Here is a 21,899-nt window from a genome sequence, read left to right as displayed (position 1 = left end):
ATGACCAAGGACAATAATCTTCTTCGAAAGTTTGAATTAACTGGCATTCCTCCTGCACCTAGAGGTGTCCCACAGATTGAAGTTACCTTCGATATTGATGCCAATGGCATATTGAATGTGTCTGCTGTAGATAAGAGTACTGGAAAAGAGAACAAGATCACTATTACGAATAAAAAAAAAGGATTTCGCCAAAATTTAGGAACAGGGATGCAATTTAGGTAGAGAATCGCCAACACGTTATAACGTTGCGCGCCTCCAACTTGCACGCAACCAAGGGTGACTGTGAAAGCTTGTATAAACCACAGAGTCTTGTAAAGGGTTTAAGTCCCTTTTTGTTCAACGTAATAAATTACAATTGCGTCCTCTTGACGCTTACAAACTGTGCCAACTTGGCAGTCAAAATAAAAATAATAACCTGAAAAGAAAGTAAAGACAAGATTCTAACTACGAGTCTCTCTAAAATAACTAACTCACCGCGTTTTACAATACCGCTGCTAATTCAGCAGACTTGAAGCTCACTGGAACGATGACCACTACTTCCCGCCAAGCACATAGGCCGCAACGCGGGGTTCTTCAATTCTCGCTAACTACCTCCGCGCTCGCTAAGTAAGAGAATCTCTCACACCGAACTTGTTTCCTTCTATTTAAATCAGAATACTTCCACTGATAATTTGAATCCTTGCGCGTTCTATTCAAATTTACATATTCCGGCATCGGCAGTTCCAGGGGAAAGTAAGGCTTGACAGGAAAGATAGTTTAAACTTAAAATAAATGTTAGTTAAAATAAATATAAACCCTACATTTGCCGCTGCCAGAATTTGTAAAACTTGGAAGCAGGTCCTACAAACGATCTGTTGTAAGTTTATCTAATTCTGAACTAACTGGCGAGAACCTCGTTTACACACAAAAAAAAAAAAAATCTTATGTAACAATTATACTAAAATTCTGTTGCTCGTTACAAAGCTTTCTTCTTACAGCAACTTTTCCTGGACTTCATCAATCAATCTTGGTCTTTCCTTCCAGCATCTGGAAGGAATAAGTATCAGTATCTTTCTACATACATTATAATTTACACTTTCTTGACACAATAAATTTTTGTTTTTAAACGATTCGTTTTTCTTAGTTATTGCTTACTTCACATTCATTCAATTTTTCAAGCATTAATTTAACTTTACCCTGGCTCTCCACCGTGTGTGGTGTCAAACGGGAATATTCGTGTTTTAGTCTTACAACACTTCCCCTAACCACCATGATTTGTTAGAATTCAACGACCAAATAGACACACCTTACTCGACATTCTACAACTCAATGAGCTACTTTAATAGTCTTAAAAATTCAAATGTAGGTGGAGAACCTTACAAAACACATTCATTCTAACTTCCCCCTCATTCATCTTTAAACATGCAGGCTTTCGCTCTAAAGCATGACTTTATCTACAATTTACTACTTAAATTTTGACTTCATTGCTTTTAAGCATTCACTTTTAGCATCTACAATTTTATGCTTCTAGACTAAATTCTACTTTTACATAACCTTCAAGTATTTACATACATTTACAAAATTTTATACATATGCTTTTTACAATTTACCATAAAATGAATAAGAGAAAATAAATTTTTACTTTACTCATTCTTCGCCAAGCTGGCGGCACTGAAACTAAAATTCTTATTAATAGAAGAATACGAAGTTATTTTTATCTTCGGCCAAATTTTGGCTTTAACATAACAGAATTAGTCTTTCGACCAACAGAAAATGCTTGTTTTTAGCTTTTACACTTAAAGAAAATAATACTTTTGCCTTAGCTAAATAAAGTAAAACAAAACTAAGTCTCAACCGAGACATATTGACTTTCGTCAAAACATAGAACTTCGTATTTATGCATAACATTTCGGAGCAAAAGAGAAAAAAAATTTATAGAAGGTTTTAACTTATCTTTGAGTTTTCGATGCTTGAAACTCCGTCATCCGTTTTTGGCAAAATTGATCCCAAGTTAGAGGTTTCATGGATGTCAATCTTCTCCTTATTGATCTCCGAGTGTCGTCCACGTTGCTCTTTCTTTTGCGTCCTCTACATGCTGGCCTCTTGACGGAGTAATCGTCTGGTTGTTGGCCTTTGCGTTTCTGCCTGGGGCGGCTGGTCTTGACGTCCTCCGGTCTGGAGTCCTTCTTGAATTTCTTCTGTTCCTCGTATTTTTGTGCCTCCTGCTGGCGTTTCAGTTTCCGGAACGGCGGCCTTGCTGGCACCTGACTCTGTGGCCGTGTGCGCGTTCTCCTTGATGTGTAATTTCTCCTGACATCCTTTGTAGGTGATGCTTTCGTCTTTACCACGGTTTCTTTACCCGGTTATTCTGTATTTTTGCTTTTCTTAAACGCCGGAGTTTGAAAATCATTTTTTCTTTTTGATACCGACGTCCGGGTTGTAGAAGTGCTAGGTCTCTCTTCAGTTCTCCGTTTCTTGGGTGGTGGAATAGTTGTTGCAGTCTCTGGCCCTTCTATTTCGTTTAGACTTGAGTCCTGCAAGAAACTTTTAAGGATTTCAAAATCATTTGGATTATAGTATTTTTTCACCTGGTCGGGACTTGCTTTACAGATTTCCCCTCTGTCGTTCTTAAGATATAATACTACCCCTTTGATTTCCTGAATTACATAGGGGCCTTCAAACTTTGGAGCTAGCTTTGCCATAAAATTGTCTGGGGCACTTGATAAAGAAAATTTCCGCTTCAATACTTTATCCCCAACTTTAAAATCTGCTTCACGGCGTTTTCTATCATAATATAACTTTTGTCTATTTCTTGCCGTATCCGAGGTTTTAAGCGCCTGATCAATCAACGTTTGCACATCTTGTTGTTTAAACTCCTGCTCTCTTTGTTGCACAAAGAATAATTTATCTAAAGGCGTAATTAACTTTCTGCCTAAAAATAATTCTGCTGGAGTTTTTCCCGTAGTATCATGATGTGCCGTTCTTAAAGCATAAGCTAATTCATTTATGTAGCCATCCCAGCGCTTGTGATGTGTGCTCACGTAACTGCGAATTATTTTTACTATGTTTTTATTAACTCTTTCTGCTATGTTAGCCTGTGGTCTATACGGAACCATTTTGATATGGCGTATGCCAAGTCCATTGCATATGTTTTCAAATACTTGACTAATGAATTGTTTTCCGTTATCGCTAATGACTTTTATCGGTGCACCGTATTTTAAAATGTATCTGTGTAAGAATGCATCTGCGACTGTTTTGGCTGACGCGCGTTTAAGAGGAACAATTTCTATCCATTTTGAAAAATGATCTACTATTACTAAAAGAAAACGATTTTTATTTAACTCGCTCTGGGGGAAGGGACCAAGGAGATCTATTCCTAAAATTTCATTCGGAAATGTAGCGCGAATGCTATTTAAGTACCCGGCCGGGCTGTAATTAATATCATTTATTAACTGACATTGATTGCAGGACCTGACATACGCCGTTACTATTTTGTATAATTGCGGGAAATATACCGCCTCGCGTACCCTTTTTATAGTCTTTCTGACCCCGAGGTGGCCCGCTGTTTTTTTTTTCGTGCAACTCCCTCAAAATGCTTAATCGAAGCGAGGCTGGGATGACTGGCTTATACTCAAGATTTTCGTTTGTTGTTTTCGTATAGAATAATAAATTATCTATTATTTCATAGTTTTTTGCTCTATTTCTTATCGCATCGATATCTGTGTGCTCAAAGCTTTCGGGGTCTTTCAAATAAGCATAGATATTTCCAAATTCAGGATCAGCTTTCAGTTCAGTAATAACCGTATCTCTATAGAATCTAAAATTTTTGAAGTCAACACAGCGCATTTAAGTTCATTTCCTTCGTCGTCCAGTTTTATACGAGAAAGTGCGTCAGCTACATTGTTTTCCTTACCCGGTTTATATTTAATTGTGATATTATATTCTTGGAGTTTTAAAGCCCATCTTATTAACCTGGGCGTTAGATTTTTCCCCGAGTAAAGTCTACCAACAGCCGCATGATCCGAAAAGACTGTTACTGGCGATTTGCCGAAATAAACTCGAAATTTGTGTACAGCCATTAATACGGCTAATGTTTCTCTTTCTGTAGCTGTATAATTCCTTTGTGTCTGATTCAATGTTTTACTAAAAAATGCCAGCGGATGGTTATTTTGCATAAGAACCAAACCCACCGCATAGTCTGACGCATCTGCCGCAATTTCTAGGTTTTCGTCCCCCTCAGGGAATTTTAAAACAGGGGCATTAATAAGCGCTTCTTTTAATCTTTCAAAAGCTGTGTTAGCTTCCGCTGTCCACGTAAATTTACTCTTTTTTCTTTTGATTACTAAGAGTGGTTCAACAATATTAGCGAAATCTTTTATGAAAGATCGATAGTAAGAACATAATCCAAGGAACGATGAAAGTTTCTTGGCGGTGTTGGGCGGTGGGAAATTCTTAATAGCCTTTATTTTTGAATCTTGCGTTTCTATACCCTTTTGCGAAATTTTATAACCGAGATATTTAAGTTCTTTAGTTGCGAACTTGCATTTTGAGGCGTTAATTGTAAGACCGGCCTCTTTTAATAATTTAAAAACTTGTTCGAGGTCATTAATGTGTTGTTCCAACGTACTACTCGTTATAATTATATCATCTAGATAAATTAAAGTTGATTTTCCTAGGACAGGCTTTAGAACAATGTCCATAGCTCTCTGGAATGTTGATGGGGCCCCACACAACCCAAAGGGCATGCGTAAAAATGCATAAGTACCCGATTTTGTTATAAACGTGGTTTTATGTATATCTTCGGGTCTCATAGCTATTTGATAGTAGCCAGACGTTAAGTCCAAAGTAGACATATATCTTGTCGATTTGATCTGTCTAATGATCTCGTCTATAACCGGCAAAGGGTAAACTGGAAATTTAGTAATGCTATTTAGTTTTCTGTAATCGATAGCAAACCTCCAAGCCCTTTTATCGGAAGGAGGAAACTCGTTCTTTTTCCTACATAGTACGACTGGACTCGCGTATTCACTATTTATGGGCGTTATTATTTTATTCTTTAACATCTCCTGAATATGTTCTTCGATGATTAAGTCTTTTTGTTTATCATAGCGATACGGTTTAGTCCTACAAGGTTTTTCGGCATTTAATTGAATCTTGTGAGTCACGATTTGACAGTTTCCTGGTTTTTCTGAAAACAAATGAGAAAAATTACTCACCACTTGCTGTATTGCTTTACTTTCCTGGTCATTCAAATGGCTAAGGTCCAATTCAGGTGTCTCCACAGGTTCCACCACCCTCTGGTCCATCTCCAGCACCACGGAACTATCTTGAAAATTTAATTTGGCCCTCGCGGCCCTTAAAAAGTCCATACCTAAAATAAGAGAGTGTTGCAGGTGTTTCACCACAAAAATTAATACTTTGAGATTTTCCTCTTTTACCTGTACGTTTAATGATACTTTCCCGATGCAGTGACATGTTTTTCCTTGCGCCGCTATAATTTCCGTATTTCTGGATATAAATAGTCTTATCCTATAAAAATTCTTTTTGAAGAACTTTTCACTCATGAAATTTTCTTCTGCTCCTGTATCGATGAGGGCTTCTACTGGTACATCGCCAACCAGGACTTGTATAATTGGTAGCTGTGAGTTTTTTACGATGATTGTATTTAAATGTCTATTTGAGGGTTTTTTTAAAACTTCCGGGGTCTGGACCCTCCCTTTCACAGGCCCCTCTAGTCGTTTAAAGCTTTCCTTTCAATCTGTGTCTTCTGGGTACGCGGATGCTTATTTTCAAATTTTCTTTTTGGGCCTTGACCTTAGAGTTTCGATGCGTTAGCTTGATAGTTCTTTCCCCCATATGAGCGATTTCCATTTCTGGTTTCCTCCTTCCTTCGGGTATGTTGAGAATATGTTTCCCCTCTCGCTTTTTCCGCTATTCTGCGATTTTGAAACTTCACCGCCAATTCGAAAAGTTCCTGCAATGTGTTTGGGTTTCCAATTTCAAAGTAGTCTTGGACAGCGGGTAACAATCTTGGTAATATTATTTCAATAACCTCCGCATCGGGTTTTTTCCCATACAGCATATACGTTAGCTTGATTTTTCGTAAAATAAAGTCCGTCAAATCTGCTGTATCCCGTTGATAGAAACTATATAGCTCGACTTCCAGCCGTGCGCGATCTTTCACTATGGGAAAGGCCTTTACTAACGATTTTTTGAAATTTTCAAATGTATACGTCGGGCTTCCAAATTCACCTAGAAGAAATTTGCCTATATTTTTCCACAATAGCGCGGCCTGTCCTCTTAGTGCTGATGTGGCGATGGCAACTTTTTGTCTTTCAGGCACAGGGTAGAGCTGAAAGTGGTTTTCTATACCTTCTAAAAATACGGACACCGAATTTTTTCCGTCGAAATAGACGTTTGGCTTGATTGATGCTCTCAAAGTCTGGACCAGGTATCCAAATCCTTCTAACTGCGTTGTCATTTCTTGGTGTTGTCCAGCGGCTTCCATCCAGTTTTCGGCCATTTCAGTTCGATAAGTGTTCGGGCGCCAATATAACGTTGCACGCCTCCAACTTGCACGCAACCAAAGGTGACTGTGAAAGCTTGTATAAACCACAGAGTCTTGTAAAGGGTTTAAGTCCCTTTTTATTCAACGTAATAAATTACAATTGCGTCCTCTTGACGCTTACAAACTGTGCCAACTTGGCAGTCAAAATAAAAATAATAACCTGAAAAGAAAGTAAAGACAAGATTCTAACTACGAGGCTCTCTAAAATAACTAACTCACCGCGTTTTACAATACCGCTGCTAATTCAGCAGACTTGAAGCTCACTGGAACGATGACCACTACTTCCCGCCAAGCACATAGGCCGCAACGCGGGGTTCTTCAATTCTCGCTAACTACCTCCGCGCTCGCTAAGTAAGAGAATCTCTCACACCGAACTTGTTTCCTTCTATTTAAATCCGAATACCTCCGCTGATAACTTGAATCCTTGCGCGTTCTACTCAAATTTACATATTCCGGCATCGGCAGTTCCAGGGGAAAGTAAGGCTTGACAGGAAAGATAGTTTAAACTTAAAATAAATCTTAGTTAAAATAAATATAAACCCTACAACGTTATTAAGCAATATTAATAGAATTTAATTTAATCAATTGATTTAAAAATATCATTACAGATTATCCCCCCCATCTGAAAAGGCTTGCAGTCGCGGCCGTCGACCCAAGTCAGTCCAGATAGTGAGAGCAGAAAATTTAGTTATTAGGAAATTAAGTTAGTAGGAAAACTGATTGGATTTATCTCAAGGCACACAAAATGTTTACATGAAATATGACATAAAATATTTGAATATAATGAATACAGTATATAAAATATAATAAATGATTAATGAAATTATAATATAGTAACTAAGTGCAGAACAAATAAAGCACTAATAACATATTGCTGGTTAGCTACGTGGCAATAGGAAATAGTAATATAACTGAATTTGTAAGTTTATATCTTAGGGCATGCCATTCACAGTTTGTGTAATCATTAGAGTCCGTACATTCATTAGAGTTGTCATTCAGGCTCATCTTCACTCTTTTACTGGTCTTTGGAGATCTCCGGATCATTTAATTAGCGCTAGAATTATGGATTAGCATTGGCACTGAAAACATTTGAGTTTTTATGTCACGATACTAGAGCTCTTATACTCTTGTTGAAAATACACATTTTGCTAGGTTTTTAACATATTTTGTCACTCTATTTTTCTCTTATTAATGATAACAAAACAAAATTTAACTTCCAACATCCATACCAGTTCATGCATGTACACGATGCTGCAGAAACATAAAATGAAATTCAGAAATTTCAACAACTGAAATTTAACTTTTTCAACTGTTGCTACAATTTATAACACAAACATAGGAAAACATGAGCTCAAGGAAATGTGAGGGTATAGTACTCTACTTGTAGTATAGCCTCAATTGAGTGTTTCCCACACGGAAAGTGTATTGAACCTGAAACTCAATTTTGAAGAAGCCCAGTAAAAGAAAAGGCCAGACAAACTTTTCAGACACTGAGAGATAAATCAACTATTAAAGGGGACAACAGGATGAAAACTAAAAGAAGGGCTATGGATAGTTTATTGATTTATAAATTTTGATTTATTCATGATGTAATTTAAAGTTCTCGGGTGGATAATAGAACCTTAATTTTGACGCAAGTACAATCTCAGTTGGTTTCTTCGTGTGAAAATTTTCCCTGTCGATTTCATAATTAACTTCAGATAATTTATTCATAATCCGATAAGGGCCTGAATAGGGTGAAGTCAATTCTCTAGTATTTGGGTATTCAAATTCCTCGTAAAGGACAAAATCTCCAGGTTGAAATTTAGATTCTACAAATCTGATGTCATATCTAGTTTTATTCTTTCGGTGGTATTCGATAGTTCTTTTCTTTGCTAAAGCCCTTGCTTCATTTAAGGAAGGGTATTTATTTTGATCAATTGGAGTTTCAAAAGGGAGGTTACCAAATAGTAAGTATGCTGGGGTGAACTTGGTTACCGTATGAGGGGAGTTGTTATATTCGATAACAACTTGCTCTAGCACTTTAGTCCATGGTACTTTTTTAGAAGAAGAATTTACTTTACATTTTAGTCGACTTACTATTGATTGATTTACTCTTTCTACTTTACCATTTGTCTGGGGATGGTGAGATGAAGTTAAAAGTTGTTTAACATTATGCTTTTTAAGGAATTTTTTTGAATCTAGAGGAAGTGAAGGCTGCATTCCTGTCACTCAGAATTTTTTGGGGGACTTGTATTTGAAATATTTGTTTTAGACAATTGGCATAGGTTTCTGAAGTTACACGTTTCGAGGGAAAAGCCCAGACATATCTTGTTGCATGGTCAATAACTATATGTAAATATTTTTTTGTAGAATTATAATAATTAAATCCTCCCACAGTGTCAATAGAGAGACAATCGAAAGGTTTGTCGGTTGGGGGTACGTCTTGCATAAGACCAAATTTTTTCTGTCTTTACTTTTTATTAAGTTGACAAGTATGATAATGTTTAACAAAATTTCCGATATCTTCGCTAATAGGAGGCCAATAATATTGAGGGGTGATTAAGTTAAGCATAATTTGAACTCCCGGGTGACCAAAATTTTCATGGGTTTTATTCAACAATTTTAATCTTAAAGATTTAGGTACTACAATTTTATAAAAATTCTTTTTCTTAATTACCATCATATCATTTATCTCTTGGTAATTTTTTTCCGCAGACATTATCAGTTTTTTGTTGTTGGATTATTTCATTTCTATCAAGTAAATGTACATAATGTTGGAGGTGCTGTGAAACAGGATGTCTAGAAAGCATGTCAGCTTCAATATTGGTAGAGCCCTTCTGATACTTTACTTCATAATTGAACATACATAGTTTGAGTCACCAACGGAAGAGTCTACCTTTTAAATTTTTAACATTTTTGAGCCAAACGAGGGCCGCATGGTCCGTATGTATAACAAATTTTTGTCCATGCAGATAGTAATAGAATTTGTCTAGGGCATCTACGATGGCCAAACATTCTAACTCAGTAATCGTATAATTTTTCTCATAATTTCTTAAAGTTCGGGAATGATATGATACAGGGTGAAGGACATCATTTTTATCTGGTTGTTTCAAAACAGCTCCAACAGCAGTTTGAGAAGCGTCAACAAAAATATGACATGGCCTACTGGAATCATACAATTGTAAAACAGGTTTGGAAATCAGTATTCTTTTTATTTCGTCAAAAGGTTTTTGACATTAGTCATCCCATTCCCACTTGACATCTTTTTTCAAGAGTCTGTCTGTTTAATGGAGCTCTAATAGTTGCATAATTCGGAATGAATCTATGATACACATTCACACTTCCCAAAACTCTTTGTAACTCTTTGGTGTTACTGGGGTTTTTTAAGTTTCTTAATAACTTCTATATTATGGTTATCGGGAATTATTCTACCATTTTTTATTTCATAGCCAAGAAATGTGATCTGATCTCTGGCGAACACACACTTGTTTCGATTCAATTTAATATGCTCCTCTTTAAACACCTCAAATAAAATTTTTAAATGTTCTAAATGTTCTTTCTCAGAGGAAGAGTAAACGATTATATCATCAAAGTAACTGCAAGCGAAATTAATTTTATTTTTTGTTAATATTCGTCTAATTGTTCTGTTAAAAATTGCAGGTGCATTTTTGAAACCAAAAGGGAGTCTTAACCATTCGAATAATCCAAAATTCGTGCAAAAAGCTAATTTCTCAGTATCTGCAGGGTGAATCGGGGTATGCCAGAAACCAGATCTCAAATCAATTGTAGAAAATACTTTTGCTTTAATTAATTTGTCTAACAAAGTGTCAATGCGAGGAAGAGGGTTTGCATCTGTTTTAGCCAGGGAATCCAATTTTCGATAATCTATACACAATCTAGTTTTCTTACCTTCCTCACGTTTAAATACTAAAGTCACGGGGGACGAATATGGGCTACAACTTTCTTTAATTATACCTGCTTGTAATAATTGATCAATTTGGGTCTTAATTTCCTCTTCTTCCATAGGGGATGTTCTATAAGGTCTTAATGATACAGGCAAATCAGAATTTAAATCAATTCGTTGAGGTTCAATATTAATTTTTCCTACATCATACTTATTTTTAGAAAACACAGATGAATAATCATTTAACAATTTTTTTAAGTTATACTCTTTATCGACAGTATTAGAAACAGCATTATTCACATAAATGTTAGACTGAGAAACTAATTCCTTTGAATTTGTAGTTCGATATTTACAGGTTGGAAAATTTCTTACATCATCATCATTATTAACACATGGATAAACATTTGTTGTACCACCTTGAAGTTGGAGGTGTTTAGATATGGGTCGGCTGTCAAAATGGCAGTCAAGTACAATAGCTCGGTGTTTAATTTTTAAATTACTACAATCAATACTCAAATAATTTGCATTCATAAAGTCCTAAAATTACATAATTCAAATTATTATCAAGAACAAACAAGGTGATTTGGTTACTAATCCGTCCAATTTTCATTTGTATACAACATATTTTATTAAAGATTATGTTTCCTTTAGTTTGGGTTACTGAAAATGACCTAACTCTTTGTACTTTTAAACGTAATTTTTTGTACTTTTAAATGTAATTGTCTAGCCGTTTGGAAGAAATTATCGATATAGTTGCACCACTGTCTACAACACACTCTAGACGTTTCTTATTGGACAAATATCCCGACACCTTTAATAGTCAACTACTGTGAGGGGTTTCTGGGGTTGGTTCTATTGCAAGGGGCGTAACATTAGGTGTATCAGATCTCTCCCCTCTGAAAGGACAAACCTTAAACCAGTGAAAAGCATTTGGGATTCCGTTCCGGGTGCAAAGTCTACAGGGACTGGGTGGCAATGGCAATCTATTTTGAGAATTATAATTATGATGGCTTGTAAATCCTGGACCACTGAACCGATTATAAAAATTACTTGGTCTCTGAAAACGTTGGAAATTGTTGGGTCTAGGAGAATCTTGTCTCACAGTAGCTGAAATTCTACTTCTATTAAATCGATTGTAATCTTGGGGACTGTTCCCAATCGGAGTAACAAATCTGGGAGGTGCACTTTTGATTTGTTGATTTTCGCTAATCTTAATAAGCTTATGGACTTGAGTAAGCCAAGAGATAGGGTCAGAGGGTGCGTTGACCGTCATTAAGGATTTTAATTCTATAGGAAGGCCAACCGTCAGACCTTCCAAGATCATTTCATGAGTTAGATTTAATTTTTTACCAATATCTAATTTTTTGCGAAAATATTGCGTTATGTCCTCTTTATGATTGTACTTGTAATTGGCAAAATCACCAAACGTAGTTAAAGTGGAGTCGAAAAATTTTCTTTTAAAATTTGGACTAATTCCAAATATTCAGCAATTTTATGGCAGTTTTTAACATATACGCTAAGTGCATTACCTTTTAGATATCGAGCTACATTATTAAGCTTCCACGTTTCATCTTTATCTAAATGAGTTTTGTTAAAGTACTCAAGCCATGAATTTATATCCATACCATTCTGCGCGTCAAAGGGAATTATACTTGTTTCAGGTTCAGCGCTAGCTGTCCTTAATGAATCATCAGGATCAGAGAGGTTTTCATTAGCCATTATTCTTTTAATAATACTTTCATAAATAAAACTAATAATACTTTCATAAATAAAACTAACTCAAAAATATTACTCTTGAAATTTTCCCAAAACAATATTAAAACCAAAATACATCCTTTAAATACCAAATTTAAAATACATCTATACCAAAATAATACTTTTTTAAATTTTCAAAATAAAAACACTATTATTAAATCAGTAATTATAATTCAATAGTAATAATATCATTTGCATCGCCAATCTTTTTACTAATTGCTTCTGTTTGACTTATTGTGACGAGAATACGAGTGATGAAATCGACACGAAAATACACATTTTGGTGCACTCTTAATTAGATTTTCGCAAAACACGATCAATCACCACACAAGCACAAAGCTCTCGAGAGCAACACAGAACGCCGCTGACGTAGGGAAAGATTTCCATCCTCAAAAGTAGGTCAACGGTAAGAGCACATTTGATGAACGACGAACTTTCGATGGAAACACAGATCACGCATCACAGGGGGCAGAAGGGTGCTTCTCTGGACGTAAAATAATCTGCAGAATACCAGAATACAGGTAACAGAAGAATGATTCTCTTGAAGCAAGAACGCCTAGAGAAAAATGTAGAAACATAGAAGTCGCACAGCGGCAAATTCAACTTAAGTGCGTAACATTTTTACGTATAATCCTTGGGGTATCTTCTTTTTTAGATAATCCCTTTGAAGGTGGTATCCTACCGGCTTTCTGAAATGTAATTTCTCATACATTATTTGTTTTGTGCAGACGGGGTAACAGGAATGAGACAAATTTTGGTATATAAAGTGGTAGGTTTATTTTAGCATCCATCTCACAAGCGTTCTCCTCGTACCTTGAGTAGAAGCCCTACTTATACATATGTGTGCGTCACGACGCTTCTCCAATCAGCGATATTAATTGAAATCACGAGGTGACGCTATCTTCTCATCAGGAGTTTTCTTAAAGACTTTATGTAATATGACAGATTTATGAGTTTGGCGATTTGCGGGCGCCAACAGGTTAATACATTTTATACTAAAGAAAGGATTTCGCCAAAATTTAGGAACAGGGATGCAATTTAGGTAGAGAATCGCCAACACGTTATTAAGCAATATTAATAGAATTTAATTTAATAAATTGATTTAAAAATATCATTACAGATTAATAAGATGCATCATAAGACGCGCTTTTTCGGTATGAAAAATGCAAGCTAAATTCCGTTAATCGGCTCTGCAGAATTGAAATTACAAAACTGTCACCTTCTAGTTCCCTGTACGAGTTAAATGAAGAACTATAGTTGCGAAAAATTTAGGGTAGCAGATTTTAAGAAAAGTATTCATTTCTACCGCTTTAAATCAATTGGAATGACCTGTTTTGGCATAGTACCTGGACATAAAATATATGGCGCACTTTTTTATAAAAACGGATTGTAAAATAGATTCAGCATAGAGATTAGCGGTATTTTCAAGTATTTTCGTTTCGTGAGATACGTATCTCGAATAACTCGAGAATGAGTAGCCGTAGAATGTTTTAGTATACGGGAGTGCTATAACATCTAGTTGTACTCCTCGCTTTTTCCTTGCAATCGGTCACTTTAACATGTATAAATATATATATATATTCCTGTCTTCTTACACCGGCTCGTTTAGCTCTGTATTTTTGTTCTTATATATTAATAAATTTTGCATTTTTGCCTTTTAACCCTTTAAAAGGTCGATTTATGTTGTTCTTATATTTCGGTTATGGATTTTACACCTTTCGTGTATGCAATAGCTCTCAAATTATGAGCAATGTAAAAGTGATAGTAGGCGTAACGAGGCCAGACACTGTTATTAGAACTGTTGATTAAATCATTTGGTGCGCCAACTTCCATGTCTTTTGCAAAGGTAGACTAAACATTAACTTTCAAAACTGTACACCAAAAATTTTGGTCTGTCTACCTGTTGGTTGAGTTGCTTGTTTGGACGCAGAAACTCTAATTTTAATTGTAAAAATTGTTTTTAACTGCATTTAATGTTTTAGATTTTTATATATTTTACAGTTTTCAATGAAGGTGTTTTGAATCTCCATTGATTTTTGCTACGCCGCGAAGTGAGAACTGAATTAATTGAAATATAAATATATATCTAATTAAAATTCGAGGACACAGGGGCAAATCAATTGAAGCAGAAATGTCTATAAATTAATAGTCCTTACAGGGAAGTCGTGTGGTATCGAAATCAGATATTTTGTTGGGTGCGTGTGCCTAAATTACATATACGTTCATGTCAGGTAAGTAGTGACGGAAAACAATTATTATTATTTATATTAATAAGAATCAAAGGGTTTCAGTAGGAGGAAAAGCAATGTGAGACTTTTTATATCCAATATAATATTCTGAGATTTTAGAGGAGATACAAAAGAAAAGTTTAATTAAACTCCCACTTCCCTTAACTCTGTGATTGTGACCCACTAAGTAGTATAAAGATAATAAAGATTTCCATTTTAAGTCTCATGAATTCAGGCTTGTGTGTATTTCACACATTTCAGGCTTGTGAATTTCAGGCTTGTGTGTAAGTGTTAGAATGATATTCACCTAACAGCTTTAAGAAGGCGCATAATTTAGCTCTGTTCGTGCACCGAAGATGACATATAAATCCTTTTCTCCCTTCCACTCTCTAGTCATAATCTGTTGGACGAGAAAGTGACCATCGCACGAGCGAACTTAAATCCATTCGCTGAATCCCTTAGTAATGTAGGCGTTCTGAACACTCCATGTTGACTCAAATTATTATATCTTATTTTTGAGGAATGTAGAGAATTGAAACGTTATATTCTATTCACTCGGTTTACCATGTTCAGAATGTTTGTTATGACTGTCGTAGCCTGGTATGATGTCAGAATGTTGTGTCTTGTGATGGTTTTGTATGGAAGCATATTGTTGAGCTTATTTAAAGGCCTTCCTAGGCATGAATACCTTCCCACTAAGAATATAACGCTAATATAAGTTAATTTTATGCTAATCAGTTGATTTTATCATAAATAGGTGCCTATTAAAGAATTAAAAACATTTTTATATATTTTATATTGTGTTTATATTTAAATTCATTTTCACCTAACCAAAGGTAGAAGAAACGCTTTGCATGAGAGTCTACGGTAAACATGATATTGTGCGCTTTGCACTCATAAAACCAGGAAAACATCAAGTTTTGAAAGTATTTTTTCAATTGAAATATATGTTTCCCATAATTTTCGTTTTAATAATAATAATCTTTGGTTATATATATATATGAGGATTACGTTTATGTTTTGTATCACAAGAAACCCCCCAAAAATATTTATTTGAATATTTATGGGAGCGGTAGTTCGTTCCTTTGTCCGCTTTTCCGCTTCCTCTTTTATCCAAAAAAATAGCAAAGATCAGAGATATTAATTAAAATCTCTTAAAACGCTAATTTTCGCCTTAATCTTTCCGAATGGCAACAGTCCTGATACAATAAACAGTGGCAATAGTGATACAATAGCATTATTGCTGATATAATGAGAGAGAATTATCGATTTGATGCGATTTCATGAAAAAACATACGATAAAAAAAACATATTCCAATTTTTAAATACTCGCTTCGAGGTACACTGGCTCTTGCCTAGATGCACCTATGTACCAAATTCGTAGCCCAGGGTCTATTAGCTTACACGCAGCATGAACGAAAGACACACAAAGAAACTTCCTTTTTATTATGAATTATATATCAGAAGATCTTTCATTGCTACATATTCAAAGAATCCTTTTAATAAGATTTGTAACAATCAAGTTACCAATAATTGTTTTTCAGCTTCTGTTGAATTACAACAAAGTTAATGAATACTTTTTTAACAATGCTTATAAACCATAATCATTAGAGATATCAAATCTAGTGGTGCTAAAATCTTACGTGTGGATCTTATTTGCTTAAATATATTATTTTTATTGCTAAAACCGAATTGGGGCCATTTTTAAAATGGGCTTCTTTTTGTTGACAGTACTGTGTTACGTTTTTATACCAACACCGTTTATCGACAGCCTATTGGGCATACTTATTTGCTTTGCGACTGCCTTCATCTTGTTTCCTCGAAGAGAAGAGAAAACTCGGAAAAGTAATGATGAAAACACCATTAACCGTAATGAACGCAACCTTAATGCCGGAAAGAAGGTACATAATGTAGATTTCCTTGATTCATATGCTGATATTAATGAATTTAATGACGATTCCTTTGAAGTGGATATAGACAATGACACCGATTTCCTCCTAGTTTCTAACGTAGCTTTTGATAATAACCATCTTAATTTGCATATTGATAGTGCCACTGACCACATCGACCTTTTTCAAAATGATTTCGATAATAATCCCACTGATGTGTACCTTTTCAGTGATGAAAATGAATTTAGTTACCTTCATCAAGAAACAGAAAAGAATTTTGATTTTCCAAAACCTTATAACTCAGGTAATCAAACAGGCATGAATACCGCTACAACCACCTTTAACCAGGAACAACTCAGTTTGAATACCTCTATTAAATCATTGGATGCTGAAAGCTTTGTATCGCATAACGATCTTGGAGCACAAGGGGACATCGATTTCGGCAATCTCATCAACACAAATAATGAAATAGAAATAAAAGGCAAAATGGATCATGTAGACAGAATAGAAGGGAAACCAATTCAAGAATTTCAAGAACGTCTTATTGATATCGTCGTTGATACTGTCGCTGTTATCTACGTTGATGACGAGAATACTCAGCCTCCTTCCTCACATCGTAGCCGGCGTTTCACATTTTCAAACCTAAAAAAAGCGTTACTCAAATATTTTTGCTCTAAGAAAATTAAAAATAAACATAACACTTTAAAGCAACCTATCAAGATCTGAGCTAAGTTGACATACTTTCAGTTTATATTCGTCATAAATTTGTTCGAAATGACATCAATCTGACCAAAATTGTTCATTGACACACCAGAGACTTACTAAATGACGATCTCGATGATTGACCAGTGGCTGGCTAAAAAATTGCACGCTGATTGACCAGTGAGTGACTAAGTGGGGACCTCCTTGACGGACCTGTGACTGATAAAAAATTGAGCTCATAAGCTGAATTATATTTATTTAATAAAAAAGACATGAAGTGGGGAGCCAAGGATGCGGCTTGAATGTGACTAAACTGTGCATTTTAGCCAAACTTAAAGCCCTTAATTAAAGATTAAGAACTTTTTTATGTATATTTTTGCAATTAATGGATTTTTTTACTATTTTTATATCATATTCAATTTTAATGCTATTTATTTTTACTTATTTTTTTATTAATATTTACTTTTGTGTTTTTTGTATTTTCTTATTGTTACTTTTTACATTTTATATTTATTTCTTCTTAATATTTTACTTTCCTTACCATTAATTTTTATATTATTTATTTTATTACTATTATTATTATATTTTTGAACTTGATTTACTTATTTTTAAATTTTTCATTATATTTTTCATTACAATTTTATTTATTATTATTATTTCAAAAAAAAAAAAAAATTCGAACGCGTTATAATGTTTAGACTTTTATTCAAAATTAAATGTAAAATTAACACTTTTGGCTCTCCAATAAAATTTGAATCATTTCGTCTTTTCATCTCATTTGTATTAAGTACTTTCGTTTATTATTATTTATTTATGATTCATTATAATATTCAAAGCTTTATTCTTGAGACACTGCATTAATCATAAAATATTGCCCTTTCAGGCAAAATTACGAGACTTCAGACCCCCTTAGGGCGGAGTCTATAAGTATAAGGGCGTCGTCATTTCCTCGTAATCCATAAGTATATCCAAATCCCAGAGAATGATTTTAAATACTGAACTATTTACTTAATAAATTCTTGTAATATGAATTCGAATTTCATGTAACCGAGAAAACTTTCTTTGGGTAACCGAGCTCTTTAAAAGGAGATTAATTCTTACATGTTAACAATTTGTATATTTTCCCTTTCGCATTTTTACTTTTCGAGTTTGTTCAATTATTAATTCTTATTTTAATTTCGATTATTTTTTATAATTTTGTTAAAACTCTTATACGAGGTTGCGATTATTAATATTGTTGAGGAATTGCCTTGCTTTGATTCCAAATTAATATTGGTTTTAGGTGTTTAAATTTATCTGTCTTCTATATCTCTCTCTCTCTATATATATGAAATGTAATTTCTCATACATACTGCCTTTGAAAGGGCTAAGAGAACCCTGTCCTCAAGTACTCAAGCCAGCATCGAAATTGATTCTCTCTTTGAAGGTGTAGATTTCTATTCAACCATAACAAGAGTCCGTTTTGAAGAACTGAATGCTGATTTGTTTAGAAGCACATTGGAACCTGTTGAAAAGGCTTTGCAAGATGCAAAATTAGATAAAGCTCAAGTCCACGATATTGTCCTGGTAGGTGGATCTACTCGTATTCCTAAAATTCAGAAGCTACTGCAAGATTTCTTTAATGGTAAAGAACTTAACAAAAGTATTAATCCAGATGAAGCTGTCGCATATGGTGCTGCAGTCCAAGCTGCAATTTTGAATGGTGATAAATCTGAACAAGTGCAAGATCTGTTGCTGTTGGATGTAACCCCACTGTCTCTAGGAATTGAAACTCCTGGTGGTGTAATGACTGTGCTCATCAAACGTAATACAACCATTCCAACTCGTCAGACACAAACATTTACAACTTACTCTGATAATCAACCAGGTGTCTTGATCCAAGTTTACGAGGGTGAACGTGCAATGACCAAGGACAATAATCTTCTTCGAAAGTTTGAATTAACTGGCATTCCTCCTGCACCTAGAGGTGTCCCACAGATTGAAGTTACCTTCGATATTGATGCCAATGGCATATTGAATGTGTCTGCTGTAGATAAGAGTACTGGAAAAGAGAACAAGATCACTATTACGAATGATAAAGAAAGGATTTCGCCAAAATTTAGGAACAGGGATGCAATTTAGGTAGAGAATCGCCAACACGTTATTAAGCAATATTAATAGAATTTAATTTAATCAATTGATTTAAAAATATCATTACAGATTATCCCCCCCCCCATCTGAAAAGGCTTGCAGTCGCGGCCGTCGACCCAAGTCAGTCCAGATATTGAGAGCAGAAAATTTAGTTATTAGGAAATTAAGTTAGTAGGAAAACTGATTGGATTTATCTCAAGGCACACAAAATGTTTACATGAAATATGACATAAAATATTTGAATATAATGAATACAGTATATAAAATATAATAAATGATTAATGAAATTATAATATAGTAACTAAGTGCAGAACAAATAAAGCACTAATAACATATTGCTGGTTAGCTACGTGGCAATAGGAAATAGTAATATAACTGAATTTGTAAGTTTATATCTTAGGGTATGCCATTCACAGTTTGTGTAATCATTAGAGTCCGTACAATCATTAGAGTTGTCATTCAGGCTCATCTTCAGTCTTTTACTGGTCTTTGGAGATCTCCGGATCATTTAATTAGCGCTAGAATTATGGATTAGCATTGGCACTGAAAACATTTGAGTTTTTATGTCACGATACTAGAGCTCTTATACTCTTGTTGAAAATACACATTTTGCTAGGTTTTTAACATATTTTGTCACTCTATTTTTCTCTTATTAATGATAACAAAACAAAATTTAACTTCCAACATCCATACCAGTTTTTTGTACACGATGCTGCAGAAACATAAAATGAAATTCAGAAATTTCAACAACTGAAATTTAACTTTTTCAACTGTTGCTACAATTTATAACACAAACATAGGAAAACATGAGCTCAAGGAAATGTGAGGGTATAGTACTCTACTTGTAGTATAGCCTCAATTGAGTGTTTCCCACACGGAAAGTGTATTGAACCTGAAACTCAAGTTTGAAGAAGCCCAGTAAAAGAAAAGGCCAGACAAACTTTTCAGACACTGAGAGATAAATCAACTATTAAGGGGGACAACAGGATGAAAACTAAAAGAAGGGTTATGGATAGTTTATTGATTTATAAATTTTGATTTATTCATGATGTAATTTAAAGTTCTCGGGTGGATAATAGAACCTTAATTTTGACGCATGTACAATCTCAGTTGGTTTCTTCGTGTGAACATTTTCCCTGTCGATTTCATAATTAACTTCAGATAATTTATTCATAATCCTAAGGGCCTGAATAGGGTGAAGTCAATTTTCTAGTATTTGGGTATTCAAATTCCTCGTAAAGGACAAAATATCCAGGTTGAAATTTAGATTCTACAAATCATATCTAGTTTTATTAAACTAGGTTAAAAGTCTCTATTATCTACATACGAATACGTCAATGTCAGAGAAAATTAATCTATCCCCATAGAATACTAAGATAACAATTACATTTCTTTTCTTAACTTCTGGTTTAGCGTGATAGTGAAGTTAAATCTTCCAAACGTGTAACAAAATTATTAAATCGAATGATATAAGTATTTAGTAAAAATTTGTTCTCAAGACTTTACGAGGCACTGTAAACGATAAAAAAGGAAAATATTTGAAAATTCAATGATTTGCAGTGGCAGTAAGGTAAAAAATGGTAATATTTAAACTGTTCTAAAGGTTACCAATAGGGTGTTTCACAAAAACGGTTTATGAAAACACGAACACATCACAGCCACTTACAAATAACTTCTGTCAAAACTGAAAATTCTACACTCAAAATTTACTTTGAATTCAGGAAAAGAAACATTAGGGGTTTCGAAATGAAGGTACTCATGTAAACTTTCCGGAATGAAATGTACAGTATTTCAGGAAATATTCATTTAACTTCTAACTTGTTCGTAATTTTGTTAAATCATATGTAATGAGCGTATGTGAGACACGAAAATGCATTCGTATGCGAAAAAATAACAAACATTTAACTATTTGACAATGAATCAAATTTCATTTGAAATGTAATGGCATGAAAAGTAGTACAATATACCTGTATGGAAAATCTTGATGATAATTTCTGGTGTGTTTTTTTCGAATAAAAAAATAGTTAAAGGCTCCTAGGTTAGTAATGAACTACTAAATTCGGTCAACTTTCATCGAAAACGCCGTAAGAAGTTCTCCGTACTGGTAAAATATTAATTAAATTCTCTAGCTTTGTGACTTCCCTCAGACATTGGCAAGACCAACGGTTGTCTGGTCAATACAAGATAACTATGTGTTTAATAGGTTACTTCAAAGCTATGAAAGAAATAACAGTTGGGTAAAATTATGGACATTTTCAAGAAACAAATGTTCTCTTATGTCCTTTTGTTATTATATTTATGAACAAAATGCAAAAATTTAGTAAATACATAGATAAATCTCAGGAAAAAATGGTAAATTAACATGAAATGTTTACTTAAAGTCTATGTAAAGTTGGTGATCGTAATACATTTGAAAAATAGTTCATATACAGTGCATTAAAATTTTGCACCCCATCTATGAATTCATGAAATTCAGCCCAAAAAGTCATTGATCACGTTCGCTTGCTTGCAGTATATTCTCTTGTCGTTTTAATCTTTTTGCTTTTGAGTTGTAGTATTTCTGAATTTGAAGCTTTAAAACACAAAATCACTCTGATTTATCAACTTAGGTCTGAATGTAAAGTACAGTCAACCAAAATGGAAGATTTTAGCATAAGTAAATGTACTACAGACAAAATAAAATTAAAAATTCATCATTATTTTTCATGCTCTGTTCATGAAACTAGTCCTGACTTAAACCATTCGGAACATTTTCAGAAAAA

General features: G+C 34.3%; 1 protein-coding gene across 1 annotated transcript; it reads left to right on the top strand.

The window, feature by feature from the left end:
• Positions 1-19,128, top strand: LOC146996177 (heat shock cognate 71 kDa protein-like). The gene is made up of 2 exons (XM_085821379.1): positions 1-136; positions 18,356-19,128. Exons 1-2 carry the CDS (start codon positions 1-3, stop codon positions 19,126-19,128), a joined length of 909 nt encoding a protein of 302 aa, XP_085677505.1.
• The last annotated feature ends 2,771 nt before the right edge of the window (positions 19,129-21,899 follow it).

Source organism: Stegodyphus dumicola, chromosome 7 (genome assembly GCF_044657685.1).
Source record: "Stegodyphus dumicola isolate Sdum_Otavi_A_Nest chromosome 7, ASM4465768v1".
NCBI lineage: Eukaryota > Metazoa > Arthropoda > Arachnida > Araneae > Eresidae > Stegodyphus > Stegodyphus dumicola.
Note: the sequence above shows the minus strand (reverse complement) of the source record. Positions and strands in the feature narration are given on the sequence as shown.

Bases quoted from the DNA above. Each gene is read 5' to 3' on its own strand.
- LOC146996177 (XM_085821379.1), top strand. From the start codon at position 1: ATGACCAAGGACAATAATCTTCTTCGAAAGTTTGAATTAACTGGCATT. The intron at 137-18,355 runs GTACTGGAAAAG...AATTTCTCATAC, and splicing joins TGTGTCTGCTGTAGATAAGA to ATACTGCCTTTGAAAGGGCT.